Source organism: Lissotriton vulgaris, chromosome 3_1 (assembly GCF_964263255.1).
Source record: "Lissotriton vulgaris chromosome 3_1, aLisVul1.2, whole genome shotgun sequence".
Taxonomy (NCBI): Eukaryota; Metazoa; Chordata; class Amphibia; order Caudata; family Salamandridae; genus Lissotriton; species Lissotriton vulgaris.
In genome coordinates, this window is record NC_141689.1 from 1,426,733,078 (window position 1) to 1,426,752,492 (window position 19,415).

At 47.3% G+C, this 19,415-nt stretch overlaps 1 protein-coding gene across 2 annotated transcripts in view; it reads left to right on the top strand.

Moving 5' to 3' along the window:
* The window catches only part of UBA6 (ubiquitin like modifier activating enzyme 6), a 1,035,692-nt gene that overhangs the window by 465,646 nt on the left and 550,631 nt on the right, over nt 1-19,415 (top strand). For both annotated transcript variants that reach the window (XM_086961917.1, XM_086961916.1), the window contains exons 17-18: nt 6,016-6,096; nt 12,857-12,934. In XM_086961917.1, coding sequence (XP_086818043.1) covers nt 6,016-6,096; nt 12,857-12,934 — 159 coding nt within the window. The remainder of the gene's footprint in view (nt 1-6,015; nt 6,097-12,856; nt 12,935-19,415) is intronic.

Below are 19,415 nucleotides of genomic sequence, written 5' to 3' on the forward strand. Positions count from 1 at the left end.
GGACCCCGGGCCCAGTTCAGCGACTCCATCGCCGACCTCGCCAGCACCCACGCACTCGCCTCCACGGGCTACATCCTCCTTGGGGACCTGAATGTCACCTCGAGAACAACAACAACGCCAACTCAGCCACTCTGATCGAAAACCTCACCAACCTCGGCCTCAGACAACTCGTCACCGCACCCACCCACGCTGCTGGCCACACGCTGGATGCCGTTTTCTCCACAAGCACCCACGTCGCCTTCGACCACACTTCCGAACCCCACTGGACCGACCACCGCTGCATCCATTTCACCTTCAAAAAACTAACCACGCACCATCGCACCCAACAGCCGCTGCGCCTCTGCTGGAACAAAGTCACCGAAGACCAGCTGACCACCACCCTCGCCCAGAACCCACCCATCCACCCCACCTGCCCTGACACCGCAGCCCGCAACCTCAGACAATGGATCGGCGACTGTGCCAACACCCTCGCCCCACTCAAGAGACCATCCAACAGCCACGCCAGCAGGAGAGCCACCTGGTTCACCGACGAGCTCCTGTCCTCCAAACGCGCCTGCCGTAAGCTGAAGAAGAAATGGCTCCTCAAACGAACGCCAGAAAACCACGCAGCCCACAAGGACACCACCCGCAGACATCCCCACCTCAACAGACTAGCCAAGAGATCCTCCTTCAAAGACCGCCTGGATAACAACGCACACAACAGCAAAGAGCTCTTCCGCATCGTGAAAGATCTCTCCAATCCCGACGCCAGCGCCAACGACATCCCGCCCTCACAGGAACTGTGCGTCTCACTGGCCATATTCTTCCACCGCAAGATCGCTGACATCCACGACTGCTTCAACTCAACGACCGCACCAACGATGCATGACGCCACCACCCCCGCGATCACCAACAGCGCCAACCACATGACCTCCTGGACCAACACCAACGACGACGAGACACGCAAGATCATGAACTCCATCCACTCGGGATCTCCGTCAGACCCATCCCACACCACGTATTCAATAAAGTAGATGCGGCCATCGCTCCCCAACTACGGAAGATCATCAACATCTCCTTCGAGAAAGCGACATTTCCGGAAAGCTGGAAGCCCGCCGAAAACAACGCCCTACTCAAAAAACCCAAGGCGAACCCCAAGGACTTCAAGAACTTCCGACCCATCTCCCTGCTCCCGTTCCCGGCAAAGGGCATCGAGAAAATCGTCAAGATTCAACTGACCCGCCACCTCGAAGACAACAATATCCTGGACCCCTCCCAATCCGGATTCAGACGTAACCACAGCACCGAGACAGCCCTCATCGCCGCTACAGAGGACATCAGACGCCAACTGGACAACGGCGAAACATCAGCCCTCATCCTCCTGGACCTGTCAGCCGCTTTCGACACGGTCTGCCACCGCACCCTAAAGACACGCCTCCAAGAAGCCGGAATCCGAGAGAAGGCCCTTGACTGGACCATGTCTTTTCTCTCCGGCAGAACCCAGAGCGTCTGCCTCCCACCTTTCCGGTCAGAAGCCACCAACATCATCTGCGGCGTCCCCCAGGGCTCAGCCCGACACTTTTCAACATCTAGATGGCCCACCTCACACAAGTGGCCTGCCACCACAACCTCAACATCATCTCCTACGCCAACGACACCCAGCTCATTCTCTCCCTCACCAAGGACCCCCACACCGCCAAAACCAACATCCACGAGGGCATGAAGGCCATCGCCGACTGGATGAGGAGCAGCCGTCTGAAACTGAACTCGGACAAGACGGAGGTCCTCATCCTCGGACCCACCCCCTCAGCCTGGGACGACTCCTGGTGGCCTACCGCCCTAGTGACTGCACCGACACCAACCGACCACGCACGCAACCTAGGATTCATCCTCGACTTCTCCCTCTCCATGTTCAACACCGTCTCCTCCTCCTGCTACAACACACTACGCTTGCTCCGCCGGATCTACAAATGGATCCCGACCGAAACAAGAAGAACAGTGACACAGGCCCTCGTCAGCAGCAGACTGGACTACGGCAACGCACTCTACGCAGGTATCCCAGCCAAACACCCACGACGACTACAACGCATCCAAAATGCCTCCTTCAGACTGATCATCAACACCCCCCGCCGCAGCCACATCACCCCCTACCTGTGAGACCTACACTGGCTCCCCGTCAACAAGAGGATCACCTTCAAGCTCCTCACCCACTTACATAAAGCACTCCACAACGCCGGACCAGCCTACCTGGACAGCAGACTCAGCTTCTACACCCCCACCCACCAGCTCCGCTCCGCCAGCCTCGCCCTCGCAGATTTCCCCCCCCATCCAACGCTCGACCGGCGGCGGCAGATCCTTCTCTTACCTCGCCGCCAAAACCTGTAACACCCTCCCAACCCATCTACGCCAGACCCAAGACCTACTCTCCTTCAGAAGACTCATCAAGACCTGGCTCTTCGAGCAGTAGCGGCACCCCCCCTCAGCGCCTTGAGACCCTCACAGGTATGTAGCGCGCTTTACAAGTTCCTTGATTGATTGCTTGATTGATTGAAGGCCGAGGTCATTGTGGGTTGTTCCTGCTTCCGTGTCAGTAGCTTGGCGGTCTGCTAGTTCTTATGCTCTCACAGCCATTAGCATTTTCCCAAATCTGTGGCTTTCTTTCAACATGCAAACATAAGGAGATGATGGACGGAGCGCTGAAACTTTTCAGACACTCAACATGCGCCATCTAAACAAATGTGACAGGCAGCCACCAATGACTCTAAGGCGCAAGGCTTCTTTGTCGATGAAATGACAGATTTTGCAAATTTATATGAGTGTATCAAGTCTTTCAACAAATTTGTCCATTGTTGTGCTTGGTTGAAGATATACCTTTCATAGTCGACATTCGGCATTGGGTTGAACTTGGCCTCCAATGCTTCTTTTACCCTCTGGTATGATTTTGCATAAGTCTGTGAAACTTTCTTTAGCACATCTTTCACTCCATCACCCGCAAGGTTTTTCAAGTATTTAATGATCTTATTTCCATCTTCTTCTTCTAGTGCATCTATGAAGTCATTGACTGTTTGGATCCAAGCAGCCCACCTAGCACCAATGTTCTGCTTCTTAGAAGTGTCGAAGGACGGTGGTGGCTTCCGAAACACGACTGCATTGTATTTCACACCTTCTTTTTCTGCCATTGAGAACATGTGCTGTTCAGACAGCTTTTGCTGTACCAGGCGGCCTCTGCAACTTCCACATGCACAACCCTAGTCCTTGAACTTGGGTCACCACGCTCATTATGAGGTCGTAGAATGTTTCACTTATCTTTGACAGTGAATAAAGTCTCAGCTTCTCATACCTGGTTGTCGCTGCACTTACCTTTCTGGTTCGCTTGAGTTATTCCTCTGTATTTGGAGCATAGCGTAGAGTTTCTGTCTAACTCTGCAGCACCAGCTTTGGCAGGCGTTTTAAATGTGCTCCTCTGTAGGGCCTTGACTTTCTTCTTAGGCCTTACCTGGGCTGATGCAGTGCTTTGACTCCACATGCAATAGTCTCAGACTGCTTTGTATTGATTTGAGGCACATGTGAGATGCGCAAGCAATTTGCCATTCCATTGCAAAATCTCAGGGAGAGCAGCCTTGTTTTCTTCAAGGCACATAGCCCTTACTCGTCTCCAGATGTAGCGTCTTCTCCAGCCGTGGAGCAGGCGAATGAATATGCCACACGGGAGCTGCAGTCAAATACTCAAAATTCCTCAGCATACACTCACAAACTGTGCATCATCTCATATTCAGAGTCCGACCCAGGACCACGAGGCTCCTAGTGTTTATAAAATCACTATGCTACACAAATCATATGAGGGCAGAGCCAACAAACAGGCTGCATGCATGCATAAGGATTATGACATCTAAAACTAGCAAGGGTCATGACTTGTTCTGTGCTCAGACACTGTCACAAAGCTGACGTAGCATCATCAAAGCAGAGATTTGATTAGACAATAGTAAGGGAAAGGGTGTTGAAATATAGAATCTTACTACGTGGCGTGCAAACCTCAGACTGTAAGCTGCTGACTTAAATGCAAGACCGGTAGAGGCAACACCAGGTCTGTTATGGACTTTGGAGTCCTCAGTTACCTGTGCAGAGCCTGCAGCTGAAGTCCTTATGTGACTTTGCATGCTGCAGGAGACCCTCAGCCAAAGATGCAGACAGTGTTATCTGCCAAGGTTGAATGCATTTGGCAGGTCTGAAAATTGGCTTGCTATTGGCACTTCAGTACGACCTGGGCATACAGTAAATTTGCATCTTCAGATAGGCCAATATACTGAGGCTGTTGATTGGACCCTGGCGTTCTTGACCACAGCACAGCTAAGAGTGAGGAGTCATCCACCCTCAGCAGTATACCAGTACAAGAAGCACAAAGTGGAAGATTCTGTTCGAGAATGAGGCATGGCAGAGTATGTGCAGGAGTAATATCAGACCTAGCCATTGTATAATGAAGGTGAGAAGGTAGTAATTAATTTGATGTTATAACCAGTACTGAAGATGTAATGCCTCTTATGTTTATTATGTGTACCCTTAGTATATCATCCACTGTACACTAGGATTGACAGATGTTATGTTATAATTTTTATGTGGGTGAAAATAAAAAGATAACGTTTATTAGGAACAAATATGTGTCTGTGCCTGGTCAGCTTATAGGTGCAATGCATAACACTTACCTCAGAAATATTTCATTGTGATGATTACCCACTCTACCCTCCCTTTAGCAGCCTTAACAGCACACTGCACTAAGCGTGGTGGAGGAGGGGGCCCATAGTCCTCCAAGTCAACATTTTGGAGCACTCTGAGGGGACCCTTTCTTATTGAAATTTTGACCAGCCTTGCACAGATGACTCCAAAATTGCTTGTGGTCACAGATTTGCACTGCCAACACCACTCTTATGCAGACTTTAGAATCAGCCCTTCAGAAATGTAAAGACGTGCTCTACGACAGAGTGCGTTTTTTTGTGTTCGGTGTTGTATCTCAGTTCACTTGTGGTTTATCCCAGGATAATGAGCCTCAATGTCTGTAAATGGCAATGCTCTCTTATTCAAAGAGCCTAAGATCATGTCAAGGTACTTAACATTTTAGATATGTCCTAGTTGTATATTCATTTGTACTACCAAATATGTTGGAAGCTTTGATGTTTCTGTATGTCTGCCTGCATGCCTCTCCTTTGTTAACGTCCAAATACCAGTCTAACATAGCAGCAGAATGTACTAGTATGTCACGGGTAATTGCAGGTACGTAAATAGGGAAGAGTCACTCAGTACATCAGAGAGCTGCTCACTATGCCAGGGATGCACACAAGGTACCGCCCATTTGATCAAGAAAATAGTTATTAACGCCAGATTATGGATCTTAAAGATAGTAGAGTTGCCTATCACATAATTATCAGGAATTCTCCTATTACCAGAATAATGTATGAACATAAGTATAATGCACTATGCCTGATTTATTTTGCTTGTGCTTTAAAAAAAAATGTCAGGCAGAAGGACATGTGGTAAGGTACAAGAGTAAGTGCTTTTGAGGTTGGGTTTACTAAGGACCCACTGCAAGCCAGTCTGTCTAGATTCATATTGCTTGCATTTATGTCCTAGTCTTTAAAATTAATCCTACATCCTCCTGTTTGTTTTTCTTTTTTATAGTTGTTGCTTCACACAATTAAGTAGATGTAACAGGCCCCATTTTATGACCGCATTCCTGGGTAATCCAATGTATCTAACTTCTTAATCATTGACATTTTAGAAATGTTGCATGTAGGATTTATTTTTATTGGATATACAAAGACATCCTGATCAACCAGTTACAATATATAGTTTGCCCGATCTGAATGAGTCCCTAGTATATGAACTATCTCCGTCCTGTAACTTGATATGAATTGTACATTCTTGGTACACATCACTGTCCCCCAAAACTGTTTTCATTTTTGAAGTGTGCCTATCCACTTACATTTATTTTCCAGTGATTCAGTGTGTTTGATCCGTTTCATAAATTCTTTTATCTTTTCCTAGGTTGGTTGTGGGGCAATTGGCTGTGAAATGTTGAAAAATTTTGCTCTTCTTGGTGTTGGAAGTGGCTCAGAAAAAGGCATGGTAAGATTGTTTAGGGCAACAGGGTTCATTGTCCGAAATATATTTTGTAAACTGTGCTATAAATTAAATATATTGGTTAAATCCCAGCTAGTTTAACTACAGCTTTGTTTACGAATATTGAGTGGTTCTCTTCAACTTGTAAAATGTCTAGGAATGTAATCTTTCACTCTCAAATGTGAAAGAAAACAAACTTGTAGACTTGTGAATATTTCCCAGGCGTCAGACTGGATCCAGAAATTTAAAAGCAGACTGCTGTGCACCTGAAGGTGGCTTTTTACAGGTCCGTTCACTCCGGCAGTGACGAACGGAGCCTCATGTAAGCGCCACCCATGTACCCAGATGATATCCGTTCCTTTCTTTCTGCACCTTCAGAAGCAGATCCAGAGCAACTCCTAGGGTTTTTTTTGTTGCCTTTTCCTAAATGTCTACAAGAGCAGGCACCTTGAATTTTGTGGTTTGTCGGTGGTATTGCAGGAAGGAGAGACTTCAGGGACGCCATGATGCATTTTCTTTTTAGCAAGAACAAATAGAGCATCAGTAGTGTGGGCCTTAATGGTGCACTAGTGTATCGTGATTGCTATCTTCAATTTTAATACGCTCTTCTTTTCGTAGCCCCATTGCTTAGAAGCCACAATCCTTAAATACCAAACTTAGCAAATGAAAAGGTCCGTAAATTATAATAATGTGATTTTTTAAATCCATTTCTGAACAAAATCCAAAACATTATAATGTCCAAAACAAATCCAATATTGATAGTTTGATGAGATTCAATTATTCAAGAGTCTTGCATGTGAGTTCTGATTCCAATTTTATTCATTACATTTCGGAATGGTATATAATCTTCTCCCAAATACAGTATTTCATGAAGAACCAGTCATATTTGTGGGTGGAATAGTACCCCCTATTCAATCTTTCTCCTTTGTGCTCCGATTGTCTGACTGCCACAGGAAATGTGCATTGGCTGGGCTGAATGGAAAAATTGTTTCGAAATAATGAATAAAGTTGGAATCTGAACTCACATACAAGACTCCTGAATAATTTAATCTCATCGAACTTTTGATATTGGATTTGTTTTGGATATTATAATGTTTGGATTTTATTGAGAAATGGATTTAAAAAAAATCACCTTGTAATTTACGCTCCTTTTCAGTTGCTAAGTTAGATTTTTTTAGCACTTTACCTGTTCTCTTTGGAGTGCCTTCGGCCCCAAGGATCCCCATGTGTCTCTAGTCAGGCTTCCACTGGCGGGTCTACCCTCAGCACCATCTGTGCCCCTTGAACCAACCCGCATCGGGTTCAACACCAACTTCAGTTCTGGATCCCTCTGGAGTGCAGCCAATAAGTAATTGTTCCGATTTTTACACTTAGCCCGTACCACATGGTAAGGTCCAATCTTTGCACAGTCTTTTTGGTACTGACTCGGACAATGACAATTTGATGAAGGGGATCATAATGTCCCCCAATGTAAGGTATGAGGAACTCCAAGATGCCTTTGGCTTGAATACTTCTCCAGGTAATGGCCTTGTGTCTACTGCTGGTCCTGCTCCTTCGCTGCCATTATGCAGTGGACAGCCTCTACCTATGGAGGTGAAGATAAATATTCTGACAGAGGTGTCCGAATATTAATTCCTAACCTCTATATTTGAGGCATGTGTGGCTGTAGATATACATGCTTATCATAGTCCTGACATCTAGTGTTGTGTCCGGATGTGTACAAGTTGTTTTTCTTTGAAGAAGTCTTTCGAGTCACGAGGTAAAGTGACTTCTCTCTGATAATGTGCATGGACATCGATTGCATTTTTAGATTGTCGCCCTTGCCCTCTGTATTTTTATTGAATGTGTTCCCATATTTCCGCTTCGAAATCTGGAAAAATATTACCTGTCTCATTGACACACTCAAACAGTGGCCTTTGGGCCTCGCCCTTCTGGGCCTATCTTTCTATCTCTTCAGCTTCGCCTTAACAAGGCCTGCGTAGGGAACGGTGCCATTTCATTTCTGCCCGAGGTGGACCCTAAGTACCTGCAGACCGACCTTCGCCAGGTCTGCAGCCTGTGCATGTCACCCGATCAAAGGGAAGAAGACTGAGAGGGCTGCCAATCGTTTCAGTCAAAGAAAACCTTAAAGACCGAAGGGCTAGTAGCAGGTAGATGCAGCAGAGAGAGGTTGACGACACATCCAACATCTTCAGACACCAGGATGTGGAGGAGGAGGAGGAACTCCATGCAGGACCTTCCACCGGGTCAGCATACAATGAGTACTGACGTGCCCGTCCTGCCACTGGAAAAACATTTGGTTCCGACGGAATGTAAGGCTCCTGGGCCACCACAGCCAAACGGCCATGGTCAGCACCGAACATCTGCTCTGGATGCCCTGCCCTCTGGGTCGGCACCGAAAGCACAGCCAAAGTCATCAGCTTCCACACGGAGCCGACCCTATCCATCTTTGGCTCTGAAACTATAGACCATTTCGGCACCGAAAAGTTTGGGATCAGCATTGAAATCCAACCCCAGTACTCCAGTGGAAACAATCCTCCATAAAAATGAAGGACCTGCTAGATGCAGGCCAGACACAAATACATATACAGCCACACATGGGCTGCATCTTAACCAAGAATGTGTGGTAGGTGCTCCCTCCATCAAAGCACTACTTAACTTAGGAGAAGCAATGGACTTGCCAGCACCAGTTAAAAGATGAAAGACAGACAAGGCTATCAGCATCTTGCACACTCCTACATCTGCTTCTCTGCCTCCAATCTTCATTCCACCGCCTTCGCCCTCTCCAACTCATTCTCAGGGTGATTCCCTTGATAACACTCCACATGGGTCCCCACATTCTGTCATGAGTGGGCTGATGATTCTTACAATGCACCACAGCCTCCAGATCCCTGGTCAAATTATGGCATTAAGACCCAGGGGGACATAGACCCAGACCTGTACCCTGCCAAACCATTGCCTCCTGATGACACCACTCCATATCAGGAACTTAACAGCAGATCTTCAGAGTACCACCAGGTCCTGCTTCCTAAAGAGCCTATCGAGGAGGATTTCCTCTTTGAATCCATATCCAGTGCACATAGGGCTACCCAATACCTCCCTATGTTAAAAGGCATGATGCGTCACACCAATGACATCTCTAAAGCCCCTGCGTAAGCACGTATTATCAATCCCACGGTCGAGAAAAAATACAAAGCTGTACCTTCAGACCTTATTTACATCTGAGGGGAACATCCCCCTGATTTGTTAGTTGTTTCCAATTCCGGTAAGAGGGATAATTGACAAACCACAGCTGGCGCTCCACCTCCTGATAGAGTCTAAGCTAATTGATACTTCAGGAAAATGAGCAGCGGTGCAGTCATTGGCAAATTGCAAATACCCAAGGCCTATTAGCCAGGTATGATCGTGCCCACGGAGATGAAATGGAGGAACTCCTCCAGTATCTCCAAGAAGCACATAGGAGAAGAGGGCATTAATTTGTAGCGGATTGCAACCTCGTTTCCAAAAACTCCATTAGGTGTGCTTGGACTCCGTGGATACAGCTGTCAGCGGTATTAATACCAGTGTGTTGGTACTCATACATGCTTGGCTGCTGATATCTGGCTTTAAGCCAGAAGTCCAGCAAACAATTTTAACACAAGTTGACCAAATGTTAGAGAAGATGAAGAAGGACACAGAGGTTGCTATGTCCATGGTCCACTCCAAACACCCACTCCCCGTGGCTCCTTTCGCTGCTCCTCATATAGGGCAGGCTCAATTGCAGCATCTTCTGATGCCTCTTCTTCGTCATATCGCCCACAAAGTCACAACTCTCCTTCATGAGGCTATTACAGGAGCACCTATAGGGGTAAATAAAAAGGTTGTGGCAGATGTGCTTCCTCGTTTGGTGCCGGATCCACCACTAAACAGTGACTCTCTTCACTTTCCCCACAGTAGTTTAACACATGTTTGGGTAGATTACAGAAGTTTCTCCCCACCTGCTGATCCATAACATCAGATCAGTGGGTGTTGGACATTATCCAACATGGTTATTGTGGGGAGCTCATTACCAACACCTCCAAACATTCCACCTCACACTTACAAACTCTCTCTGGAACATCAAGCACTGCTCAAACAGGAAGTTCAAGCTCTCTTCCTCAGAGGAGATATACAACCCGTCCCTCTTCAACATCTGGGGTATATTCCCTGTACTTTCTCATCCCCAAAAAGGATGATTATCACAGCTCATCTTAGATCTGAGGCCCTTAAATCATTACATCCTGTCATAGCATTTTCATAAGGTTGCCCTCCAACACGTGACCCCACATTTCCAGCAAGGCAACTTTATGTCGGTATTAGATTTAAAGGGCTCCTACTTTCACATCCTAATCCATCCAGCTCATCGCATATACCTCAGGTTTGTTATAGCTGGCATACATTACCAGTTAAAAGTTCTCCCATTCGGGTTGACTCCTGCATCACCTGCATCACCTGTGTTCACCAAATGCTTAGCAGTGGTAGCAGCACATCTACGCAGACAAAACATCTGAGTCTTCCCACATATGGACAACTGGCTTATCAAAGCCAGTTCCCTTCGTCTGTGCCCCCAACACACTCTGGTCACCATAGACCTTCTCCATCAACTAGGGTTTACCATCAATGTATAAAAATCCCCTCTTCAACTGTTGGAGGTTCAGCCATACCTGGGGGCTATTTGCAACACACAGATGGGATTAGCCTATCCCAAATTAGCAAGGATTCAAAATTTCCTGACCCTGTTACCGCACTTTCAAACCAATCAACACTTTACAGTAATAACAGTTATGCTTCTGCTCAGCATGATGGCCTCATGCATCACCATAGTACAACATGCACGATTGCATATGCGACCACTGCAGGAATGTCTAGCACACCAGTGGTCTCAGTCACAGGGTCAGTTAAAAGATCTAGTGTTCATAGACAGCCACACTCATCGCTCTCTGCTGTGTTCGAACACACGAAACCTGTTAAAAGGGCTTCCGTCTTCACATCAACTACCTTGAACTTCAAGCTGTTCACAGTTCACCTTGCATTGAAAGCGTTCCTACCTCACCTGAAATTCACAGTTGTCTTAGTCTTAACAGACAATATGACAGCCATGTACTATATGAATTGAATTTGTAAAAACTATTACAAGTAGTTGCTAATTATTTTTCTACAAAAATAATTCCCGAGATAGAGTATTTGAATTGTAATCTTTATTCTTGTTTTCTATATAGGACAGCCAGGTCTGCCACTGTGAAAAAATAGCTTTTGGGTGCTAGTAACTGTAGAGATATGTTAACATTAAATTTCTACATGTCCTACTTTTAAATCCTGTGCACACTGCTTTCTAGGTGACAAGGGATACATAGGGGTGACTTATTTACACTTGAAAAGGGAGTTTTGTCACCTGTCAAATGGTTAATTGTGACAGGTCGGATTTCAGTGTTTAAACTGCCACAGTCCGGCTACAATGGTAGGCCTGAAGCCATGTTTTATGCTGTCACTGTAGTGGATGGCTCAGTATGTGCTGTAGTGTATTAGTGGCATTGAGCTTGCAGGCCCTAGGTACATTTTGTACCATATACTAGGGACTTATAAGTAAGTTATATACCAATGAAGAATATGCAAATTCAAACACATTTAAAGGGGGAGCACAGGCACTTTACAACTGGTTAGAAAGGCTAAAGTGCACAGAGATCTAAAGGGGAACCAGCCCAAATATAGGATTCAGCAAAAGCAAAAACTCTGTAGTGACCACCCAAAGAAGGAGGATTTCCCACAATAAGCATATGTCCTCCAATCAGGCTGCTACTTTTGGAGAATCTCCTGTCCAAGCATCAGGGCAGGATCCAACCTGAGCAGTCTACACTTCTATGTGTGGAGATTGAGTGACTACAGTTGGCTGCTTTTGTTCTTCCTCCTGAAGTAGTGTATGACATTCTAGCGTACAGGCGTCTATCTAGGCCACCTGTTTTAGTTGGACGCTGGTATCGGTTTTCGGCTTGGTGTACATCACTCCATACAGATCCATTACCAGCAAAGTTGTCAGATGTTGTATTTTGTGCTGTCTTTAGCCCAGCAAGGACTCGCCATGGGCACTGTTAAAGGTCTTTTTGTCTACATTTATTTATTAGGTTGATAAGCAGCTATTGCCTCATATAATGATAATGGCCTATAGCGCCCCACACAAGACCAACCAAAGATTTTGCGTATTGTGCGTGTCCTTGTATAAACTTCAGAAGGTGTAGGTTGCATATCTCTACAAGTTCTCATTGTACACTGCAAAACTGTCTCTAGGATCACCACAGTGAAGCATCACTGTAAGTAGCGTAACTCCCCTCCCTCCCCAACTATGTAACTATCAAACAATACAGAGCTCCGCATGTCTGAGGAAGTGATAAATCTACATGTGACTGTCACCTGTCCTCAACCAGACCTCTGGTTCATGGAGCCCAGGGTAACCCAAATAGATGCGCACCCCCATCTGCTATGGGGACACCCACCCTTCAGCATCTGGGGGATGAGTCTGTTCCTCAGGAGGGAAGAATGAGTGAAATTCTGAGAAACATTGTTGTTTAATTTAATCTTGTGTGTGACTGTATCTCAAACACCTGCCACTTTGCAGCTTATCTGAAAACCGCTTTAAATGAAAACTAAAAGGTAAATCTAGCTACTATTACATTTTTTTGTGTGTGTGATTGAAAATATTACATGTACGTAAAAGTGGGTATGTTTTATTACACATTGTTTTTTCTACTTTCAGGTCACAATTACAGATCCCGACTTGATTGAAAAATCTAATTTGAACAGGCAGTTTCTCTTTCGACCACATCATATACAGGTATAATAAATGTGACAGGCTTATGAGATAACTTTGGGAGGGACCCTTGAAATATATGAGTCTCTTGGGTACATTACATTCACAGCCCTCTTTTATCAGCTACATGATCTCAATAGCTGGAGATAGGCAGACTAGAAATTTGCATTGTTGGCTTAAAAAAATTGTTGGGCTAGAGGAAATCGGTTTTGGCAATTCCCGAAGAAATCCTGTATGTGTGAATTGTCCCCAGCCACCCAATTGGTCCACAGAACATTTGGATGCCCTTTGCATTTACTAGGTCATATTCAAGATACATTGCCAGGAGAAACAGTGTATGGAGTATGACTGGTACCTCCAACACCTTACGTTTCTTTTATTCATTCCTACAGATACTCACTGGGATCAGTTTTATGAAGGGGATTAAGGGCGCCTTCAGGGTTTTTGAGAGAAGGCAAATGTAGATATCATGCCAGACCTGTGTCAGTGGTCTGAAAAACTCCACAGTGGTGTCCCCCTCGACAATTGTATATCTCCAGCACAATCTGAAGAGTTGTCTTCAGTACAGTCTTATTGAGATGTTCCTGCTGGTCTTTCTGAGTACTTCAAGAAACCTTGCCTGCTAACCAAAACCATTCAAACAGTACTAATTGAGAAGTGTTTACCATCTTCAGGTACTCTGATCTACTTTTTTCTGGATTTGAGGGGCTAGATAAGGGATCAGGACATAAACACAGTCTCGCAAATGACATAGGAGTACAAAAGTATTGATACACTGGAATGCATGATTTTAGTTCAATTCCATCTTGATCCTCCTGTATATATGTGGAGGGTGTGAAAGCTCCCGGTGTTTCCAAAAGGTAACTATGGTGTGAATTACAGGTGGAGAGGGCAAGAAGATAATGCTTTCCTGTTTGGCACAGTCACTAAAATGCCACTGGTTGCAAAGTTGAGCTGTTCAAAGCTCTTGGATAAATTTGTATGGTTATCTTATTTTAAAAGACTAAAAATCAGCTGTCCTATAACTGCAACCATTGCTGCGTAATTGCAAGCTTAGTGTGTCTGCCACACCTTTGCCCATAACCACAAACTCATGCTTGCCATAAAATATCATGTTCGAGGCATGTGGGCTGCTGAATTCATATCTGTGCATAGATCGCCGCCTAGTGTTGGGTCCGGATGATTGCACATTGTTGTCCTGGAAGAGTCTTCGAAGTAGCACGAGATAGGTGGCTCCTCCCCTGGACTACAGTGCGCATGGGCATCCTCTCCATCCCCAGATTGTTTTTTTCCGCCATTGGGTTCGGATGTACTTTCTCGACTCCAGTTCGGAAACTTTGTTATAACTCTTTTCTAAGGCCAAAGGCCTTCGGGGCGTCGGTATTGTCTCGTTCGGTGCCTATTTTTCTTCAGTTCTTCGAACCGGACGTCGAAGGCTGTTTTTGACTTTCGACACCAAAGGCCCAAACTACGACGACGATGGAACGGAGCCCGTTCAAACGATGCCCCGTCTGCAATTCGAAATACCCTCACATTGATGTGCACCCAGTGTGCAATAAATGTTTATCCCCGGACCACGACGAGGCCAGCTGTATGGCCTGCTCGAAGTTCCGGTCTAAGAAGACGCTTCGAGTTCAACGCGCAGCGAGACAGTCAGCGCAGAAGTCGGCGCCCGAGCCGGTCAACATCTTTGAGGCCGGTGACGAAGAAGGCGCCAACGAAGAAGATCCTGACGAGCAGTCGGACCCAGCGTCGGAGCATGACTCCAACTTCGATGTGGACGAAGAGGATGAGGACTACGTCCATGAAGAAGACATCGTCGAGGTAGGGGACGACGAAGAGGCCATCGGGGCCCTCGATGACGACTCCAGTGATGAGCCAGGTCCAACCGCAGTAGCGGGGCCTAATACTGACAATACGCTCCCTACGGCTCAGGTTGAGGCATCGCCGGAAGGCCTTAGCCAAGATCTTACTCCACATTCTATAGCCCCGCGTCCAGGCCCGGCTAAGAATGCTTCAAAGGAGCCATTGGTCGATCTTTCAAAATCGAAACCGAAACCTACAGAGCCAAAACCGAAACTACTAAAAGTGGTCATCGGATCGACGCCATCAGACACGTCGACGCCAGTCAAGTCAAAGACTGTTGGTAACCCTTCGGGGTCGAAATGGGGCGCCGCCTCGAAGACCGGGGCGCCGAAGCCAGGCTCTACAATAAAGCACATCACCTCGACGCAGTCGACGTCGACGCCCAAGCATGGCGACAAGACCAAAGGTCTCCAGACCAAAAAGGCTGTCGAGCCGAAGATTCCAGCGCTCAAACTGCTACTGGGCAAAGCTCTCGAGTCGAAGACCAAAACCGACCCGAAGCAGCATATTGCATCGACGCCCAAGGCCGTACATGCTACGCACCGTGAGCTCGAGTCGACGCAAGGAATCAAGCATGCTAGTGAGTCGCCGAAGCAGCTCGGATCGAACACTACGGCAAGCTTTAAGAAGGTCGGCCCGTCCGCAAGTCACCCTCCAATTAAATACGGTCTGCCGCCGATGGCTCGACCCAAGCATCTCGAGCACCACAAAGGCACCGACCCATCCAAAACAGTGTCTGCGCCTTCGATGTCCACTTCTGAGGGGGTTATGTTCCAAGAACCGTCGTATGACTACCAGTCGAAACTCTTCATCGACTCAGAATCTGGCAGGCTCAACATCCATAAACGGAAGATCGCACCTGAACATTCCTTGGAGGCGTACAAAATCCCTCTTAAACGGAAGAAAGACTCGACCACCTCACCAGTTCTCTTTGAACATGTTGAGAGCTATTCACAACAAATGGCATATTCTCCAGCGCAAAGCGAGGAGGACGTGGGTGATGAATACGGTCAGACGGCGTTCACTTATCATACTGACACTAATCAGGAGGAACCTCAGCAATGGACTGATGCTGTAGACCCTGATTATCCACAAGCTGCACCAGACATTCAGTCTTACAATGTCAAAACCTCGCCTACTGAAGACACGGCGGCGTTTAACGCTTTGATAAAAAGGGCAGCCCTCAACCATGACGTGGAAATGCACGCAGAACCTGTGGAAGATTTCTTATTTGATACTTTCTCCACCTCTGAAAGATCGGCAAAGACATTGCCTATGCTAAAAGGAGTCCTCAAACATGCTGCGGACAAGAGCCCACAAAGGCAAGGGTTATCAACCCTAGGATTGAAAAAAAGTATAGACCTGCGCCTGTGGACCCTACCTACATTAAAGGCCAGCTCCCATTGGACTCCCTCGTAGTGGCCAATGCTCGCAAGAGGGCGAACTCGCAAACTAGTGGGGATGCTCCTCCTCCGGACAAAGAATCCAAGATTTTGGAGGCGTCAGGAAAGCGGGTGGCAGCACAGGCTGCAAATATTTGGAGGATTTCAAATACACAGGCCCTATTGGCTAGATACGATAGGGCTCACTACGACACGTTAGAACAGCTGTTGCAACACCTGCCTAATGCTTACAAAGAGGGAGCAGAAATGATCATACAGGAGGGGAAGTTGATTTCTAATGCATCCATCAAATGTGCATTGGATGCGGCAGACACGGCAGCTAGGGCCATTAACACTAGTGTAATGTTGAGACGTCACGCCTGGCTCCGCACCTCTGGGTTTAAACCAGAGATTCAAACATCTTTGCTCAACCAGCCAGTTAACCCTGACTTCCTTTTTGGTCCCGAGGTAGACACAACCCTCGAAAAAATTAAAAAGGACACTGAGACGGAAAAATCCATAGGGGCTCTGCAGTCACAGCAGTTTCGGGGCAGTTCCTTTCGTCGCTCCGGTAATAGGGGAGCCTCTAGAGGACAAGCTTTACAGCAAGCCCAGTACAGCAAAGGGAGCACGCAAACCATATATACAAAAAATAACAGGGGTCGATATCGTGGGAACAGCGCCAAGGGCAGAGGACGTGGAAATAACAATGCCAGATCCTCCGCTCCCAACAAACAGTGAAGCCTTGTCACTGCCCCCCGACCATTTAACACCTGTCGGGGGAAGACTCCAGCAGTTCCTGCCGGTCTGGGAAGGCATTAAGACGGACAGGTGGGTGAGACAACTTATCCAATACGGCTATTGTCTAGAACTAACCTCCACTCCCCCCAACATACCCCCAAGGCACTGTCCTATGTCCGCAGAGCACATGCACTTATTGCAGCAAGAAGTACTCAGCATGCTGCAAAAAGGGGCAATAAAGCTCGTGCCTGCAAAAGAGCAAAGTACAGAGGTGTACTCTCTGTACTTCTTAATCCCAAAAAAGGACGGTTCCCTGCGGCCCATTCTAGACCTCAAACCCCTCAACCAATACATACTGTCAGAACACTTTCATATGTTAACCTTACAGCAGGTCCTTCCATTGCTCAGTCAGGGCGACTTCCTAGCAACCCTGGACCTCAAGGATGCATATTTCCACATTCCCATTCACCCAAGTCACAGGAAATATCTCTGATTCACCATCAACAATCAGCATTACCAATTCAAGGTCCTGCCTTTCGGGGTCACCACTGCCCCCAGAGTGTTCACCAAGTGCTTGGCAACTGTGGCTGCGCACCTTCGGAGACAACACATCCATGTCTATCCCTACCTGGACGACTGGCTTGTTCGAGCAAGGTCGGCCCAGCAGTGTGCCAGCCACATGTCACGCACAATTCACCTCCTACACAGTCTAGGATTCTCACTAAACTACCCAAAGTCGCACCTTCAGCCCGCTCATGTGCAACAGTACCTAGGGGCAACATTAAACACTCTAACGGCAACAGCGCAGCCAAACTCTGCCAGAGTCAACAGCATGCAGCTGCTAATTCAGAAGTTCAGGCCTCAACAATCGCTCCCAGCGCAGGTATTCATGCAGCTGATCGGTGTGATGGCCTCCTGCATATTCATAGTCCCACACGCGAGGCTGCACATGCGTCCCCTTCAAGAATGCTTAGCACGACAGTGGAACCAGGCTCATGGGCATTTGAAAGACCTAGTGTTGGTGACCGGTCGTGCTTACAACTCTCTGCATTGGTGGAATCCACAAAACCTTTGCAGGGGACGACCGTTCCAAGAGCCTGTCCCACAGATAGTGCTGACGACGGACGCATCTCTCCAGGGCTGGGGAGCGCATGTCCTCCATTACACTGTGCAAGGACTATGGACAGCACAGCAGCAAAAGATGCATATCAATCTTTTGGAGCTGATGGCAATCTTCATGGCACTGAAAGCGTTCAAGTTGCACCTGTGCAACAAGGTCGTGTTGATCCGGACGGACAACATGACTGCCATGTATTACATCCAGAAACAGGGAGGCACACACTCCCCGCAGCTATCTCACCTAGCCCAGAGCATGTGGAAGTGGGCCATCCAAAGGAACATCTTCCTCATGGCGGAACATCTCCCTGGCAAAGACAACCAGATGGCGGACCTGCTCAGCAGGCACAGTCATCAGATGCACGAGTGGGAGATTCACCCCTCAGTGCTCCAACCATATTTCCAGCAGTGGGGTCATCCAGAGATTGACCTCTTCGCCACAAAAGAGAACGCAAAATGCCAAAACTTCGCCGCCAGGTTCCCACACCCGCAGTCTCAGGGCAATGCGATATGGATGAACTGGTCAGGCAGATTTGCGTACGCTTTTCCCCCAGCCCCACTCATACCGCTAGTGGCGCGCAAACTGCGGCAGCACTCCATGACGCTCATCCTGGTTGCTCCAACGTGGGCACGGCAGGCTTGGTACACCACGTTCCTGGAACTTTCAGTGGTGCCGCACCAATGGCTGCGCCTCACGCCCAGTCTCCTCACTCAGAGCCATGGAGACATTCAGCACCCAGATCCGCAACAGTTGAGCCTTGCGATTTGGCTCCTGAGGTCATAGAGTTTGGCTACCTCAACTTGTCCCCTGACTGTATGAACATCATCAAAGAGGCAAGGAGACCTACAACTAGGGCGTGCTATGCAGCCAAATGGAAACGTTTTGTCATCTACTGTTCCAACAATGACATTAGTCCGCTAGATGCGTCCACGCAAAACATCATATGTTACTTGCTGCATCTATATCAATGCAATCTAGCGTCTTGTTCCAGTAGGATACATTTGGCCGCCATGGCAGCTTATCTTCAAAACAGGCAGCATCTTTCCCCTCTTCAAAGTTCCTGCCATTAAAGCCTTCTTGAAAGGCCTCAAAAGAGTGATCCCTCCCAGATACCCTCCTACGCCTGTCTGGAATCTAAACATCGTTCTCACCAGGCTCATGGGGCCACCCTTTGAGCCTCTTCATTCCTGTGAGATACAGTTTCTTACATGGAAAGTGGCTTTTCTGAAAGCCATCACATCGCTACGAAGAATCAGTGAGCTTCAAGCCCTGACAATTCAAGAGCCCTTCCTACAAATTCATGCTAATAGGGTAGTGCTGCGCACCAACCCCAAATTCATGCCTAAGGTAATCTCGCAGTTCCACATTAATCAAACCATAGAACTGCCAGTTTTCTTTC